Genomic DNA, 16,245 nt, shown 5'->3' on the forward strand with positions numbered 1-16,245 from the left:
TTTTCTCCTCTCTCTCAGAGATGAAAGCTTTAAGTGCTGTTTATCTGATGGGGGCAGTTTTGGTGTCTACCAGCCCTTCTAGGTTGTTAGGGGTCACAGTTTCTCCTTCCCCATGCAAGTGGATTATATTATATTGTACATAATCTCCTCACAAATATCTCTTGAAAAATGAATAACTTTTATGTAGTGGTTATTCATGTAGTTATGATATGATTAAGGTTTGGGGGGGGAGGTGGAACATGGCTGAAACCCCTCTTTCTTTTAATCTAACACTCTATAAATTCACATCTTCACTGTTCGCAATCCCCACCGTCACCCCATCTCCTCCCTCTTCCTCAGTCCTGCATCAGTCCTAGTACAGCTGCTTGGGGCTCTGGCCTTCTAGCTACAGGCAGAAGCTACCCAGAACTCCAGCACAAGTTCTCAGAGTTCTCCCCTCTCTCATCAGTCTTATCTCATACTACCACCATGTTGAAGACATGACCTGAGAACACACATTGGAAATTAAATGGATGAAGTATCGGTACCCCAGTACTGTATATTAGCCAAATTACATGTAATACTTTGATCACAATGTTAAACTGTGTGTGTGTGTGTGTGTGTGTGTGTGTGTGTGTGTAGGAACATGGAGCAGTATTTTCTCTCTGAACCTGACACAGTTGTGGAGCACCATAACTGGAGTGATGCCTTCTTGGACTCCGTGGCTGGGGGAGCAGGTTAGCAGTATCGGTACGCAACACCTGACGGATACCTGGTGCTTTTCTGTAATTTGCTTTTTCTTTAATCCGGTTCATTCTGACAGGTGTGAACACACCACCTGTACTCCGGTGTGCACTAAACAACAGAAATCTGCAAAAATCTGCATCCAGTTTGCTGCTGGTGGAAAGGCATTTTCATGGTGGTCCGCACCAAGAGTGGCAATTCAACACCAGAGCATGCTTTACACCTCTTCTATCAGGATGTCATTGCTTCACTATCCACACAAATCTGCCTGGTTTAATATCTGACTCTTCACAAAAACTCATTGTGCTTGCAGCCAAAAATGTCCCCAAACTTTTGAATGCTGTGCGTGTGAGTGGTCCCGGTGCCTGGTTGTTTGTTTTTTTTTCTTACTGCTTATTCTAATGCATATTTCTCGGCGCACGGGAAGCTTAATAAGCTATGCTCTTATAAAATATGGTTCTTCAAGTGTTCTTTAAGAAAAAAATGAACACTCAAAGAAGGCTTTGCATGATTAAAGCATTCTTTGCATAATGAAACTGCTCTTCAGATTGATGGAGAATGTGCTGTAGATGGTCCTATACAAAACCTTTTTCGAAAAAGGTTCCATATAGCACCCAAAAGGGTTCTTCTATTGTTACAGGCTTGACATTGTAAAACTAGAAGAACCCTTTTGGGTGCTGCATAGAACCCTTAAAAAAATGCTGTATAGAACCATCTACAGCACATTCTGAAGAATGCTTTCATGATCCAAAGAACAGTTTAATCATGCAAAGGGTTCTCTGAGTGTTCTATAGAACTATTTTCTTTACTAAAGAACCCTAGAAGAACCATCTTTTTTAAGAGTGTACTGAGTAAAATCAGGTGCACTAGATGAAGGAAAGCACAAAAATATAAATTAGCATTTTTAAAATCAATCCCAAGCCTTCACTTCTGTTCTCCTCTGGTGTTTAGAGAAGGTCCATAACCCTTCGACACTGGACACTCTGCGGGTCAGTCCCTGAGGCGGTGGTTTTGAGCAGCTTCATGAACAGACGGCCCGTCATCAGCAAAGCCTTCAACTTTCTCAGAGGTTTCTTCCTGCACAACAGCTACAGCGAACACTCCACCTTCACCGCCTGGAAGGGTCAGAACTGTTTATTAATTGTGATGTATTAATCTACTTCAGGGCTCTGCAACATGCGGCTCCGGAGCCACATGCAGCTCTTTTACTGCCCTGTTGTGGCTCCACAGCAGAATTACATTTGTTGGTACAAATAAAATAATCCTCCTTTGCAGTAAAATAAAGCTCCGCTGATCATTTAAACACTATTTTAGCAATAAATGGTCTTAAACGCTGGAGTTATTGTATATCTGCTAATTCACCTTTTAACCCTGAAGGCTGGTGCGCAGACTGCTGGTCACATAGCAACACAGACAACAATCTCACCTAGCTGGTAGCTACCAAAAAGGCAAAGAGGAAGATTTAAGATAAGCATCAATATTTTGGAGATGAATGGACTTATTTGTGTTTATAATCAATCCAGTTTGTTTCCTGATACATTTAATCTGCAGCCAGAAACTGTCAAACACTAAACAAGTTGCAAAGCTAAAGTCGCTTCTCATTCACCAGCTTCTTTTCGAATTTTCCTGTTCCACCTTAAATGGTGCAGCAGTTTCATTCTGCCACTTCAGACTCCATTTAAGGTGGAACAGAAAAATTCGAACAAGAAGCTGGTCTTGCTAATTGGATGGCATCTCTTTGCTTGCTTGTTTGTCTGTTCGTTAGACATTTCCCACAAAGGAAATTTCATAATTTATGATTCTCTTCCCAGAAGTGCTAATAGTGAGCACATCCAGCTTAATGTTATTTTAATATGATCACGCCTCCCACGATTGCGCTCGGTCTGTGGTCATCCTGCCATACTGCGATATGTATTGTATTTGTATAATGGTTGGGTCCTCTTAAGGTCTGCTTAAAGCAATAGTTCAACCAGAAAGTCAAATTTACCCAATTTTTTTTCCAAATAGCGTCAATCAGCCAGACGTGTTTGGTGTCTTAAATTTGATTCGGAGGTACAAATGTATCGTATATTTTACTAATGTATACAGTTAAAAAAAATGGCTCTTCAAAGGTTCTTTAGCAAAGAAAATTTTTCTATGTGGAACCATGAACACATGATTAAAATGTTCTTTGCTTTGTGAAAAGGTTCTTCAGATTGATGGAGAATGTGCTGTAGATGATTGTATTTAGAAGCTTTTTGGAAATAGATATTGTCATAAAAATAGAAGAACCCTTTTCTAAAAGGTTCTAAATAGAACATTTACAGCACATCCTGTACTTCTTTCTTTACTAAAGAACCCTTGAAGAACTATCATTTGTAAGAGCGCAAAATAATGGAACCTTATATCCCACCAGTTAGCATGGTGCTAACTGCATCCCTAAATTATCCCACACTTGCCTCAAACATGTGGACTTAATCTCTGATAGACTAATGTTGTTTCTGACCCTGTATGACTGACTGTTATCTATAAACATGGAATAATGTCATTAGCGTAGCTAAAAACACTAGCAGCCACTCAGGATACTGACTTTTTAAATGTGTATTTGTTTTGTAGATACTCACCCAGATGCATTTCCAAACAAGCTGACCCCCATGGACTCCAGACTGGGTTTGGTGGACTCCGGCTTTGCCATTAATGCCAGCTTCCCTCCGGTGCTGCGGTCACACAGACACGCTGACGTCATTCTGTCCCTCAACTACTCTTGGGAACGTGACCAGTTCAAGGTCAGAGACATCAGCACAGAGACTCACATTTAGTGTGTGATCATAGGTTTAAAGGTACTTGCTGCTTACTGACCTTCATAATACTAAATGCTAATAGTGCCTAGGCCTGGCTGATATAATGATAATTATCACAATCATAATGCATTGTGATATTCATAATGCACGCGTGAGCTATTTTTGATAAAATAATTACGCTGTTCTGTTCCTTAATCTGGTATTAGCAACAAAGGCTTGAACCTCGAACTTTTGCTACTCTGCTACAATACAGTAGGTGGCGATTTGTGCCTCATACTGTCTAGACATGAAGAGGAAGAAGTCTAGCCGTTGACTCACAACAGCACAAAGCAGCAGGACCGTTTGCAGTTAGCGTTACACCATGATAAGCCTTTGCCTTCTTTAGGGTTTGAAATATTGTTTAAACTTAAAATTGGGCACTGAGAAATCATATAATAATGCACAATAAAATATATTAATAATTATGGATAATTAACTTTCACTTCATTTCACTATGTATTTATCATTATACGTACACGTTTCCTCATTATGTATGTATTTTCTTATTGTTCTAACAAGTTGCAATAAACTAGTTATGTCTGTTTGATTTTACTTATTGTACCTTTAATTTGGTATTATTGCACTGAGCTTGCAGGACTGTAAATGTGTTTGTCTGCTAGAGTTTTATTAATATTTCATTCTAATTAATCGCTTTTGCTTTGTTTTTCTTACTTTTATGTAAGGGTGGCCAATATGGCCATAACCATATGCTGCTGTAATAAAGATGAATTACATTTAAATACACTTTCCTGAGATACTGATATAGTAACTGCATAAACTGCACAGTAACAAGCTTATCCTGTTATACTATTAAGTCATTTTTTTTCCTCCTTCTGTTCCATTTTAAATTTCATTTTTGACTTTTGATTTGCCAAATGTTGAGTGATAATATAATTGTTTTCTACTGCCTTCCAGCTTTTCTGGAATAAAAATATTGTGATATATATTATGATGTCATATTTCTGCCATATCGCTCACCTTTGCTTTTACGTCTCTGCTGCAGGTCCTGAAGCAGACTCAGCAGTACTGCACTGACCACCAGGTGGCGTTCCCCAAAATAGACTTCAACAAGGTAGCGTCAGAGCCGCAGAGGGAGGTGTACGTGTTTGAGGATGAGGACAATCCTGAAGCTCCCATTGTACTTCACTTCCCTCTGGCTAACGTCTCCTTCCGACAGTACAAAACCCCAGGTACAAAAACTCAAAAGAGTCTGAGTTACCATGGTAACGTTTTCAAGTAAAAATTGATTTACTGCTCGTTTTAAAAAAAAAGTTTATTTTTGCTTCATATAAACTGTGGGACACTGGTGTTCCCACACATGACCATAACTGAACTTTTAAACATTGTGGGTGAACTGATAAAACAGTGTACAGTGACAGTAAATTACTGCCTACTGGTTACATTACTTTCACAGTAGTTGACCATATTAACAGTAAATTACAGTAAAATAACTGTAAACTGTGACTCGACAGTTACCTGCAACACAAGATTACTGTGTCCTCTGTCCTTGATTGAGAACGTGTTGTATATGGTTCTTTATAGAACCAAAGAGAGTTCTATAAAGGGCTATTGTTATGATGTCAAGCTTGTTACAGTAAAAGAACCCTTTTTGGTGCTATCTAGATACAACACATTCTCCATCAATCTGAAGAACCCTTTCACCATGCAAAGGGTTCTTTGAGTATTCATAGTTCATTACAGAACCACTGTCTTTAAAAAAGAACCAGTAATTCACCCAAACTGCCTTACCTGAGAAAAACTCTCTCACTTTTAACAAGGTACACACTCTTAAAACAGATGGTTCTTCAAGGGTTCTTTAGTAGAAACAGTGGTTCTAGGAAGAACCATGAAACATTTTTGGTGCAATATAGATCCATATACAGCACATTCTCCATCAATCAGAAGAACCATTTTACCATGCAAAGAACTCTTTAATCATGCAAATGGTTCTTTGAGTGTTCAAGGTTCTGTACAGAACCACTATCTTTACTAAAGAACCCTTGAAGTATCATCTTTTTTAAAACAGTATATGCCTCGTTAAAAGTGAGACAGAGGTTTGAGTGAATTACTGGTGCATGTAGACACTCTGGCCAGTAGTTGGTCAGCCATTGATATGCACGAAAAATTTATTTAACGCTGCTATTTACGCTTCTGCAATAATGAACACGGAAGTGTGAGAATGGTCTATTAGTATTATTAGCATTATTATAGTTGCTATGCGTGTAAAATAACCTTTGTGAGGAAAAAAATGGAAGCAAAGGAACAACCTAACTTTATATGGTTATTTTCCCACACAGTTACCCAAATAAGAGGGTTATTAAACAGCCACTCTGAAATGTATGCTTAGGTATAAAATAGCACTCAAACAAGGTTTTCCTCTTTAAATATGGAGATTTGGGCTCATTCAGCAGATCAGCAGGCAGCACTCAGGCATGCACCCTCTTCACCATTAGACACGGCAGTTACTGCAGATGAGTGCAGAAGCCTTGCTGTGATTTTATATGAACAATTTCTGACTCATAGCTCATCGAAACAAACAGAAACTGTGTGGAGTGCGGACTCCTGTGATTCATACCACACTGTGTTTGTGCATAGAAGAGGAGAAATTTCTTTATGATTCGAATTTGATGAAAAATCTGAATTTTTTAATTGTCATGAAAAAATGGATTAGTAAATTTGGATTTTTGATTTGCAAATTAGCTTCTCTCTGTTCTCATATTTAGGAACTATGAGGCATCTGAACTTCATACTTCACCAGAGTGCAGCTGAACAAGAAGCTGAATATTTTACTAATTTGAATATCAAATTGGAGTGAAATGTTTGTCACTAGTGCACGGGGTGGTCTTTTCACTAGGCAAAGGTGGATAGCCACCTAATGCCCCCAAGAGCCAAGGGTTGGGTTTGATTCCCCAGCCAGGTGACCAGGGTCATTTCTGTGTGGAGTTTGCATGTTCCTCCCATAATCCAAAGACATGCAGTCAGGTGGAATGGAGATACTAAATTGCCCCTAGGCCCCTGGACACCCTGGGCTGGGCTAGGCAAGAGCACCCCCTGCGACCCAGGAGGATAAGTGGATTAGATGATGAATGAATGAATGAATGTGATTAGCACAAATCGCTCTACACAGCTCTACTGGACATTCTAGCAATATAGATATTGATGAGCCATGTTAGTTGATTTATCACCTTCATTGGAAGCAATTGGATTGTCTGACACAAACTGTTTCCTCCTGACTTGGTTTGTTCCATGTTGATGGCTCTAATACATTTGCGTGGAAACCAGGAACAGGGAGAGTCTGACCTCAGTAAGAACTGCCTACAGCTAAATTGCAAATGAACATCATTAATAATTAAAAGATGACCATAAATCGTTTGCAGCCATAAGTAAGTCAGGGCTATTCACCTTGGGCTTCTTAGCTTCTAAACATCTGTGTACACACATATGGAAATCTGATAGATGGCCATATATACAGCATGTCATAAAGGGTCAGATATATATTTTAAGATATATGTACATACATGTTGTGTACATATGCAAGTATCAAGTATTGGAAATATTCGCACATATATGGATCTATATGTCTGATATATGGTAAAAAACATCCCGTACAGTTTGTTTTAAAATATTAAATTATTTGTCAGAAAACAAAATTTTCATTAATTTCATTTTTAAATGAATTTATTGCATAGTTTATAACATGCATGTTTTGGAGTTGTTACGTAGCTGTTATATTAATTTTCACTTCATTAGGAAGCATGTAGAAAAAACAGAGATGCATCAAAACCCTACATAACATGAAGCTAATATATGAGTAATATACCATCTATATATGATCAATGTCTTCTATCACATACTGTACATGTATGTTGTATATGTTGATGTATGTCACATATGTCCATGTGTCACTAGTATAAGTTGAATATAAGGGAAATCTTTATATCACTGTTGTCGGAAGAAAACTTTGTATCTCCAAAATAGAAACTTTACAGGAGAAGGAAAAACTTATTTTTAATGTAAGTCAATGGAACTTTTTTCCAAGTCATTCTGGGCTGTTTCTTTTGGTCCATTCATCATGAAACTTATACATAATGTAAATGGCAACAGCCATTTTCAAATTATGTCAAAAACTGAAATGACAAAAATGGAGATACGTTTTCTTCCAATACCAGCGATATGCTAACATGTGATATACTTAAAATCCATATATTGCCATATCAGATTTTGGTATTGGCATGTATGTAGTTAATATTTAAAGTAATCAAATTTCAGTCTTTCACACTTACACCAAATGCAGCCAACACGTTTGGTGTCTTTAGTTTTGCACTGGAGCTACAAGGCTACTGTGGCTAAAAAGTAATGGAAGCTTATATCATTAGCATGGTGCTAACTGCAAGTCTAAGTGGAGATTCATGCTGAATTTCTCAAAGTGGAAAAAAAAGCAAGGTGTACTTTTTTTTCTTGTAGCAACAGGATCATAACTAAAGCGTAAAATTAACTGCTATTAACCTGCAAACGTGGTGCTGCTAGCATTTAAGCTAAACCGAAATGCTTCCAGAAATGTTTGGGGTCGACTTTCAGTCCGATTTTAAGGGACAAGAACTGATGGAGTTGATTCCACACAATAATCTCGAAACCCGGAACCAACATGGAAGAGACAAAATAAGGAGTACAGTATTCGCTTTATTTTACCTTAACAAAGAAATTTTGGAGCGCTAATGCTAGCTAAATGAACTTAGCTGACTAACAGGGGCTAAACTCTACCTGACTGTTCTATTTCAAATCCTTCAGGTGGGTAGACGTTTCAATGCTAGCAATGTTTTTTTATGGAAATTTACAAATATGAAAAGGAAAACTAAATTAAAAATGCACCCGTTAGATCCTCCCACAGTCCTGTGAGCTCAAAACCGGTCACAATGTCACTAATGTTGGTACTTGTGTAGCCACAAGGTGTTACGACCTCATACGTCCAGGGGTAAATTAAGGCCGTACATAAAAGGGATAACGTTACCAACGCCAACCAACTGTCAGACCAAGACACTACAAACTACAAATGGACCAATTATCAGCATTTTTTTCTTTTAACTTGTGCAAGTTAAAGGCACCATCTTGTAGAAAAACGTACCTGGCCCCTAAAATGGGGCACTCTCCGCCTCACTTACACAGAGAGAAGTTTAGCCTAACACATTAACAAACAAATCTTCAGGTGGTTGTTCTGGTCAGGTGGGGGCTGATGGCACAGGTGCGACCACTGGAACAGCCCTCTCATTCTGCAGTGCATCTCTGCCCCATAAGTAGCTGGAGCACCCCCTGCTGTACCTAATCAGAGTTTTCCAGACATTAACGCTGTGGGAAAAAGTGATGAACGAGAAAGAGAGAGCACAAACGAAACACCACACACCCCCAGGATCGTAAGACTAGTCCGTCAAGAATCACCTCCATTCAAAATGACAGGGAATCACTTTTGACAGAACTAACCTCGGCCTGGTTAGCAAGGGTTAAATGTCACTAGCAGCAGTTGCTAATGCTCCATAATTATATTTGACTTTGTTTTCCACTTTGCCTAAAGTTAAATACAGCTGGACTATTGACAGACATATTTTTCAGACAGTGACAGCAGAATTTCTTACTTGAAACTGAACATCACTGTGTGGTGTCGAGTCCAAAGCTTGGAGTCGATTCCTGATTCCCGAAAAGCTTGGAAATGAGGAATCGATGCCTGTTGGGATTCTTTGGGGCCAAAAACAGCAAGCAAAACATGCCTTACCCACTAAAAACAATAGAAAAAAAGAACCTCAGTTAGCATCCAGTGTTAACCCCCCAAATCATCTCAAACCATGTGTTGTTGTTCGATAATCTCTAATGGGCTTGATTATGTGGTTTCCAACACTGTAAGAAACACTGTTATCTATCCACAAGGATTAAAGTACAGATGAAGTCCAGGGTTTTTAGCTACGTCACATACTTTTCTGCATTTTTTATTCCAGATGAGAAGATTGCAGTGAAGTTACTAAACCTGTCTGTGTGTTAACAGGTGTGAGGAGACAGGGAGAGAAGGAGCTGAAGGAAGGAGACGTTGATGTTAGCACTCATGCCTCTCCATACGTCACCAAGAACCTGACCTACGCTCCGCAAGACTTCCAGAGACTGATTGACCTCACCTCCTACAACGTCCTCAACAACAGAGACATCATCACTCGGGCACTGCAGAAAGCTCTACACAGGAAAAGACGCGAGGAGCAGCCGGCCAGCCCAGCCAGCCCAGCAGCCCGGCCAGCTTGACCAGCACAGTCTGGACACGGATTGTAACTAGCATAATGTCCCTGCTGTAACCTGAGAAGTAACCGTACAGCTGCATGGATAATTTTGTTGTTGTATGAAGTTGAATTTGTTCAGTGGGCAGCATAAAGTCACATCAGGTCAATCAAAAAACACATTACCTCATGGATGCTTCTTTCATTGATGTATTTGCTTCTGTCATGTGTTTTTGCAAACTTACACCTTAACTGTAACTATAAGGAAGTTTAATTATTAAATAAAAATTTTTAAACGTACTTGAATTTACTAATTTCCTGAAGGCTAGCACAGGCTTCCTCTGAGACCTGTGAAGCACCATCACATCTTTTCAAACTGCCGCTAATGCAACGTTGTTGGACAGCTGAATGTGCTCGGAGGAAGGTGCCAATCAGCAGATCTGTTACATCAGCTAACAGACGCCTCTCGTTCTCTCTGGGTGGGTAGGATGCCCTCCCCCCTTCACCCAATATGATGCTCATCAGAGAGAACGAGACCAATTGTGCTGGCTTATGTAATGTAGGGATGCCAAGTGATTATGCAACAGGACATGAGTTAAAGGGGACCTATTCTGGTTTTCCCTTTCCTTTAGTGTGTTGTAGCTTTTTGTGCATGTAAACATTCTACAAAGTAACAAATCTCAAAGTTCCCTCCACGTGGAGAAACTCTCTCCCACAGAAACCACTTTTCTCAGCTGCCTGAAACGCCTCGTTGAAATTCTGGCCTTTTTCCTTTGTTACAAGATGACATCATCTTGTAACACAGTGCTTGCTGCCTGCCTATCGGCACACCCTAACACAGCGCACAGCAGCTACTAGAGGAGGACGAGTGTGTTCAGTGCTGTAGCTGTGTGGAGAAAATGCTGACCGGACTTTCAGGATCGACTCTGGATCAAACTGATATGGCAGAACCGACATCGTTGGAGAAACAGCGGAGTTTACAGCTGTTCAGGAGAGAAGTGTCTGTCTACAGACCACAAGACAGGGGCAGAACGTCAAGGGGCAGAACTTATCTGGAGGTCAACCAATCAGAACAGAGTGGGCGAGCTGACCAATCAGAGCACACTGGCTCTTCGAGTGGCGGGGCGTAAAGACACAGGAGCTCTAACAGAGCGTTTCAGACAGAGGGTGAATAGCAAAAGAGACAAATAATGTGCTTTTGGAACACTGAAGCATGTAAATCTATTCTAGACCATTGAAAACAGGCATAACAGGTACTTTTTAAGAATTATCACCATAGTTTCTCAGCTATGGATGTAATTTAAGAAACTTTTCAGGAAAACTTACTTAAATAAATACTACAATTTAAAAAATACCTCCAAAAAAACAACAAAAACAGCTTGACTAGAGTAAATGGAGTCGTACATTTATCACATCACATTTCATTTCTGTTAAATCACAGATTTAATGTAAGGAACTGGATGGAGCAGAATATCATTTCTCAGGCCATCCCAGCAATCCACTGCTTCCTGCAGTAGGGAATTAGACTTAGATTTGCACTTGTCTTCATGTGAAATGGTCTGCATGCTAAAGTGCAAAGCTCTTCTCTGGCTTCGCTTCCTGAGTGAGTGATATTCTGAGCTCAGTTTCACATTTAGACTTGCAAAGAAAGAATTTTAGTTCACCCAACAGTAATTTCAGGCCAAGCTTAGTCATACTTAGAGATGGGACTTATAAGGTTTGTTTAATATGCTTCCCCATAAATAAAGTTAAACAAACTGAGCTGACTCCGTGATGGACGACGGCCAAGTTAAAGTGATGCAATGTACATTTTTGTGTCAGAGACATTAGCAAGTCTATTAGATATTTTTGTTCTTATCACGATAAAAAATTTCATATCGTTCGATATCGATACATATCGCACTAAATGTCAAATCATTATTTCTTGCAAGTTTGAAGGCTGATTTTTGCTCCTGAGTGGTCAGTTGCTGTTTTAAACTATCCTTTATGGTCAGAACATGATAAACACTCACCAAACAGTGGAACATTTCACAAATCTGTCATGGGAGAGTGGGACAAAGTTTCTGGTTAGCTGTTTTTACCAGCTGGAAAAGCACAGCTGCAATTTTTATAATATTTATAATTTAAGAAAGAAAACTTTATATTTAGAAAGATTATTTTACCTGTCTGGTGACGAGTGCTAGGCTATCTGGTTACAAGTGCTAAACTTTGGTTTCTCAACAACATCAGCTTAATACGAACAGCAAATATTAGCTGGCTCGGCAGGTGATGGATCACACCGCCTTACTGCCATCACACCTACCACATCCATGTCAGAGCATATCACAGTATTCAAACACCAGCTAGCAGATGGCTGGGTTTCTCTATTCTATCGCAGCAGTTTGAGAGGTGAACTGCAACATATCTCACGCTCGCTGTGTAAAAGCATTAACTGCAGTGTGATTCTCTCACATCAGACAGAGTCCTTCTTTTAGCTAAGTTTAAACTGAAATCTGTGCTTTTTTTATCTTGTTTGATCTACAGTAACATCAGTTTATTGTGCTGTGCGAGTGACGGAGCGCTGCTTCAAGTTAGCCAGCTGCTAAAAACAGCAAACCTGGGAAGCTAGCATTTTCCCACTCTCCAATGCCCCCACACACATGATCCTCAGTTTACTTTTGTTTAAATCAGGGCTGTAACGAACATGAACCCACTTCTTTCCTTCACTTTCGTTGCTTGGTAATGCACTCATACTAAAATATGATTGTTAGAGCGCTGTGACTGCACTGTAGTTGTGTGGAGCAGATGTGATTTAATGCTGCTAAAGCTTGTTAGGAACAAAGGAAAGAGGTGAGTTCACTGTAGGACAGTACAGTTACGCCACTTATCTGGTCACTCGCACTTGGTCACAGGAGAACAGATCGCCGGTTGCTCCACTCAAACAGGGAATACATAACTCCACGTCTCAGACGTTGCTAAAGTATACTTGACTCGTTTTACTCGTTGCCCCCCCCAATCATGTCGAAAAATTCAGAAGTGCACCAACTTGTGGCGACAACAGAGTAGTGTCGCTTCCCTTGCAGTAGAAAACACCACGGCCGTCGCTAGAACATGGAAGTGTCAGAATGGTGTATTATATTGAACATTTATCGAACAATTCTTATAGCTCTATCGAGGAAAGTTATATTGCGATAATTATTGTTATCGTTTTATCGCCCAGCTGTACTTTAGCCTCGTAGCTTTAGTGCTAAAACTAAATTTTCAAAAGCAAACTTCAAACATCTTGGCTGTTGAAAAACAACCCCAATTCAAAAAAAGGTGTGCACACCAAAAAGGTGTGCAAGCAGGTCTAGCACCCCACATATTGTTGTGACATGCAAACTGAGGCTTAGTTCTTTGGCAAGTTACCTTCTAATATCCAATGACAGATGCTGGATTTTGAACTTTAAGCTGGAAACGATCAGGATGGTTCTTTTTTTCTTTGGCCCAGAGAACACAATGTCCCTTAATTTCATAAACATTCTGAAAGCTAGACTCGTCAGACCACAATACATGCTTCCAGTGTGCATCAGTCCATTTCAGATGAGCAAAGCCCAAAGAAGTCGGCGGTGTTTCTGGACATCATTGACATATGACTTCCACTGTGCATAGTGCAGTCTTAACTGGCATTTGTGGATGCAGTGATGAACAGTGTTTATTGGCTATGGTTTTTCAAAGTGTTCCTGAATGTAAGGAAGTGGGTGGAGCACAATATTATTTCTCAGGCCATCCCAGCAATCCACTGCTTCCTGCAGTAGGGAATTAGACTTAGATTTGCACTTGTCTTCATGCAAAATGGACAGCATGCTAAAGTGCAAAGCTCTTCTCTGGTTTCGCTTCCTGAGTGAGTGATATTCTGAGCTCAGTTTCACATTTAGATTTGCAAAGAAAGAATTTTAGTTCACACAACAGTAATTTCAGGCCAAGCTTAGTCATACTTAGAGATGGGACTTGTAAGGTTTGTTTAATATGCTTCCCTATAAATAAAGTTAAACTGAGCCGACCCCTTGATGGACGACGGCCAAGTTAAAGTGATGCCTTGTACATTTTTGTGTCAGAGATATTAGCAAGTCTATTAGATATTGCTTAAAAACTCAACATGGTTTATCTTGTTGGCTACTTTAGCCTTGTAGCTCCAGTGCTAAAACTACATTTTCAAACGCAAACTTCAAACATCTTGGCTGTTGAACTACAACCCCAATTGCAAAAAAGGTGGGACAGTGTGTGAAATGCTAATAAAAAACAGAAAGCAGTGATTAGTTCATTTTGTTTGACCTGCGTTAAATTGAAAACAGTACAAAAACACAGTATTCAATGTTTTACCTTTTGGACTTTATCTAGTTTTTTAAGAATATATGCTCATTCCAAACTTTATGCCTGCAACACATTGCAGAAAAATTGGGACAGGAGCATGTTTACCACGGTGTTACATTACGTTTCTTTTTTAAAAACACTAAATAATTGTTTGGAAACAAACTGATCCAGTTTTGAAAGTGGAATTTTTTTTGTCATTGGCATGTCATGCAAGTCTTTAGCCGTGCGACTGGACCAAGTTTGTTGTCGTATTTTGAGTTTAATAAGACATATTTTTAATGAGAGACTGTTCTGGTCTGCAAGCAGGTCGGTCTAGCACCCCACATGTTGTTGTGACATGCAAACTGAGGCTTAATTTATGGGCAAGTTATCTTCTAATATCCAATGACAGATGCTGGATTTTGAACTTTAAGCTGGAAACGATCAGGATGGTTCTTTTTTTCTTTGGCCCAGAGAACACAATGTCCCTTAATTTCATAAACATTCTGAAAGCTAGACTCGTCAGACCACAATACATGCTTCCAGTGTGCATCAGTCCATTTCAGATGAGCAAAGCCCAAAGAAGTCGGCGGTGTTTCTGGACATCATTGACATATGACTTCCACTGTGCATAGTGCAGTCTTAACTGGCATTTGTGGATGCAGTGATGAACAGTGTTTATTGGCAATGGTTTTTCAAAGTGTTCCCGAATGTAAGGAAGTGAGTGGAGCACAATATTATTTCTCAGGCCATCCCAGCAATCCACTGCTTCCTGCAGTAGGGAATTAGACTTAGATTTGCACTTGTCTTCATGCAAAATGGACAGCATGCTAAAGTGCAAAGCTCTTCTCTGGCTTCGCTTCCTGAGTGAGTGATATTCTGAGCTCAGTTTCACATTTAGACTTTGCAAAGAAAGAATTTTAGTTCACACAACAGTAATTTCAGGCCAAGCTTAGTCATACTTAGAGATGGGACTTGTAAGGTTTGTTTAATATGCTTCCCTATAAATAAAGTTAAACAAACTGAGCCGACCCCTTGATGGACGACGGCCAAGTTAAAGTGATGCCTTGTACATTTTTGTGTCAGAGATATTAGCAAGTCTATTAACTATTGCTTAAAAACTCAACATGGTTTATCTTGTTGGCTACTTTAGCCTCGTAGCTCCAGTGCTAAAACTACATTTTCAAACGCAAACTTCAAACATCTTGGCTGTTGAACTACAACCCCAATTGCAAAAAAGGTGGGACAGTGTGTGAAATGCTAATAAAAAACAGAAAGCAGTGATTAGTTCATTTTGTTTGACCTGCGTTAAATTGAAAACAGTACAAAAACACAGTATTCAATGTTTTACCTTTTGGACTTTATCTAGTTTTTTAAGAATATATGCTCATTTCAAACTTTATGCCTGCAACACATTGCAGAAAAATTGGGACAGGAGCATGTTTACCACGGTGTTACATTACGTTTCTTTTTTAAAAACACTAAATAATTGTTTGGAAACAAACTGATCCAGTTTTGAAAGTGGAATTTTTTGTCATTGGCATGTCATGCAAGTCTTTAGCCGTGCGACTGGACCAAGTTTGTTGTCGTATTTTGAGTTTAATAAGACATATTTTTAATGAGAGACTGTTCTGGTCTGCAAGCAGGTCGGTCTAGCACCCCACATGTTGTTGTGACATGCAAACTGAGGCTTAATTTATTGGCAAGTTACCTTCTAATATCCAATGACCGATGCTGGATTTTGAACTTTAAGCTGGAAACGATCAGGATGGTTCTTTTTTTCTTTGGCCCAGAGAACACAATGTCCCTTAATTTCATAAACATTCTGAAAGCTAGACTCGTCAGACCACAATACATGCTTCCAGTGTGCATCAGTCCATTTCAGATGAGCAAAGCCCAGAGAAGTTGGTGGTGTTTCTGGACATCATTGGCATATGACTTCCACTGTGCATAGTGCAGTCTTAACTGGTATTTGTGGATGCAGTGATGAACAGTGTTTATTGGCAATGGTTTTTCAAAGTGTTCCCGAATGTAAGGAAGTGAGTGGAGCACAATATTATTTCTCAGGCCATCCCAGCAATCCACTGCTTCCTGCAGTAGGGAATTAGACTTAGATTTGCACTTGTCTTCATGTGAAATGG

At 39.5% G+C, this 16,245-nt stretch overlaps 1 protein-coding gene across 1 annotated transcript in view; it reads left to right on the forward strand.

Annotated features, from left to right (window-relative positions):
- Positions 1 to 10,051, forward strand: part of pla2g4f.1 (phospholipase A2, group IVF, tandem duplicate 1) — a 33,501-nt gene extending 23,450 nt beyond the window's left edge. The window contains 6 exon segments of the mRNA XM_036593433.1: positions 622 to 729; positions 1,675 to 1,715; positions 1,717 to 1,846; positions 3,319 to 3,488; positions 4,546 to 4,732; positions 9,574 to 10,051. Coding sequence (XP_036449326.1) covers positions 622 to 729; positions 1,675 to 1,715; positions 1,717 to 1,846; positions 3,319 to 3,488; positions 4,546 to 4,732; positions 9,574 to 9,821 — 884 coding nt within the window. The 3' untranslated portion in view covers positions 9,822 to 10,051.
- The last annotated feature ends 6,194 nt before the right edge of the window (positions 10,052 to 16,245 follow it).

The sequence above is a fragment of the Colossoma macropomum genome, unplaced genomic scaffold (genome assembly GCF_904425465.1).
Source record: "Colossoma macropomum unplaced genomic scaffold, Colossoma_macropomum, whole genome shotgun sequence".
NCBI lineage: Eukaryota > Metazoa > Chordata > Actinopteri > Characiformes > Serrasalmidae > Colossoma > Colossoma macropomum.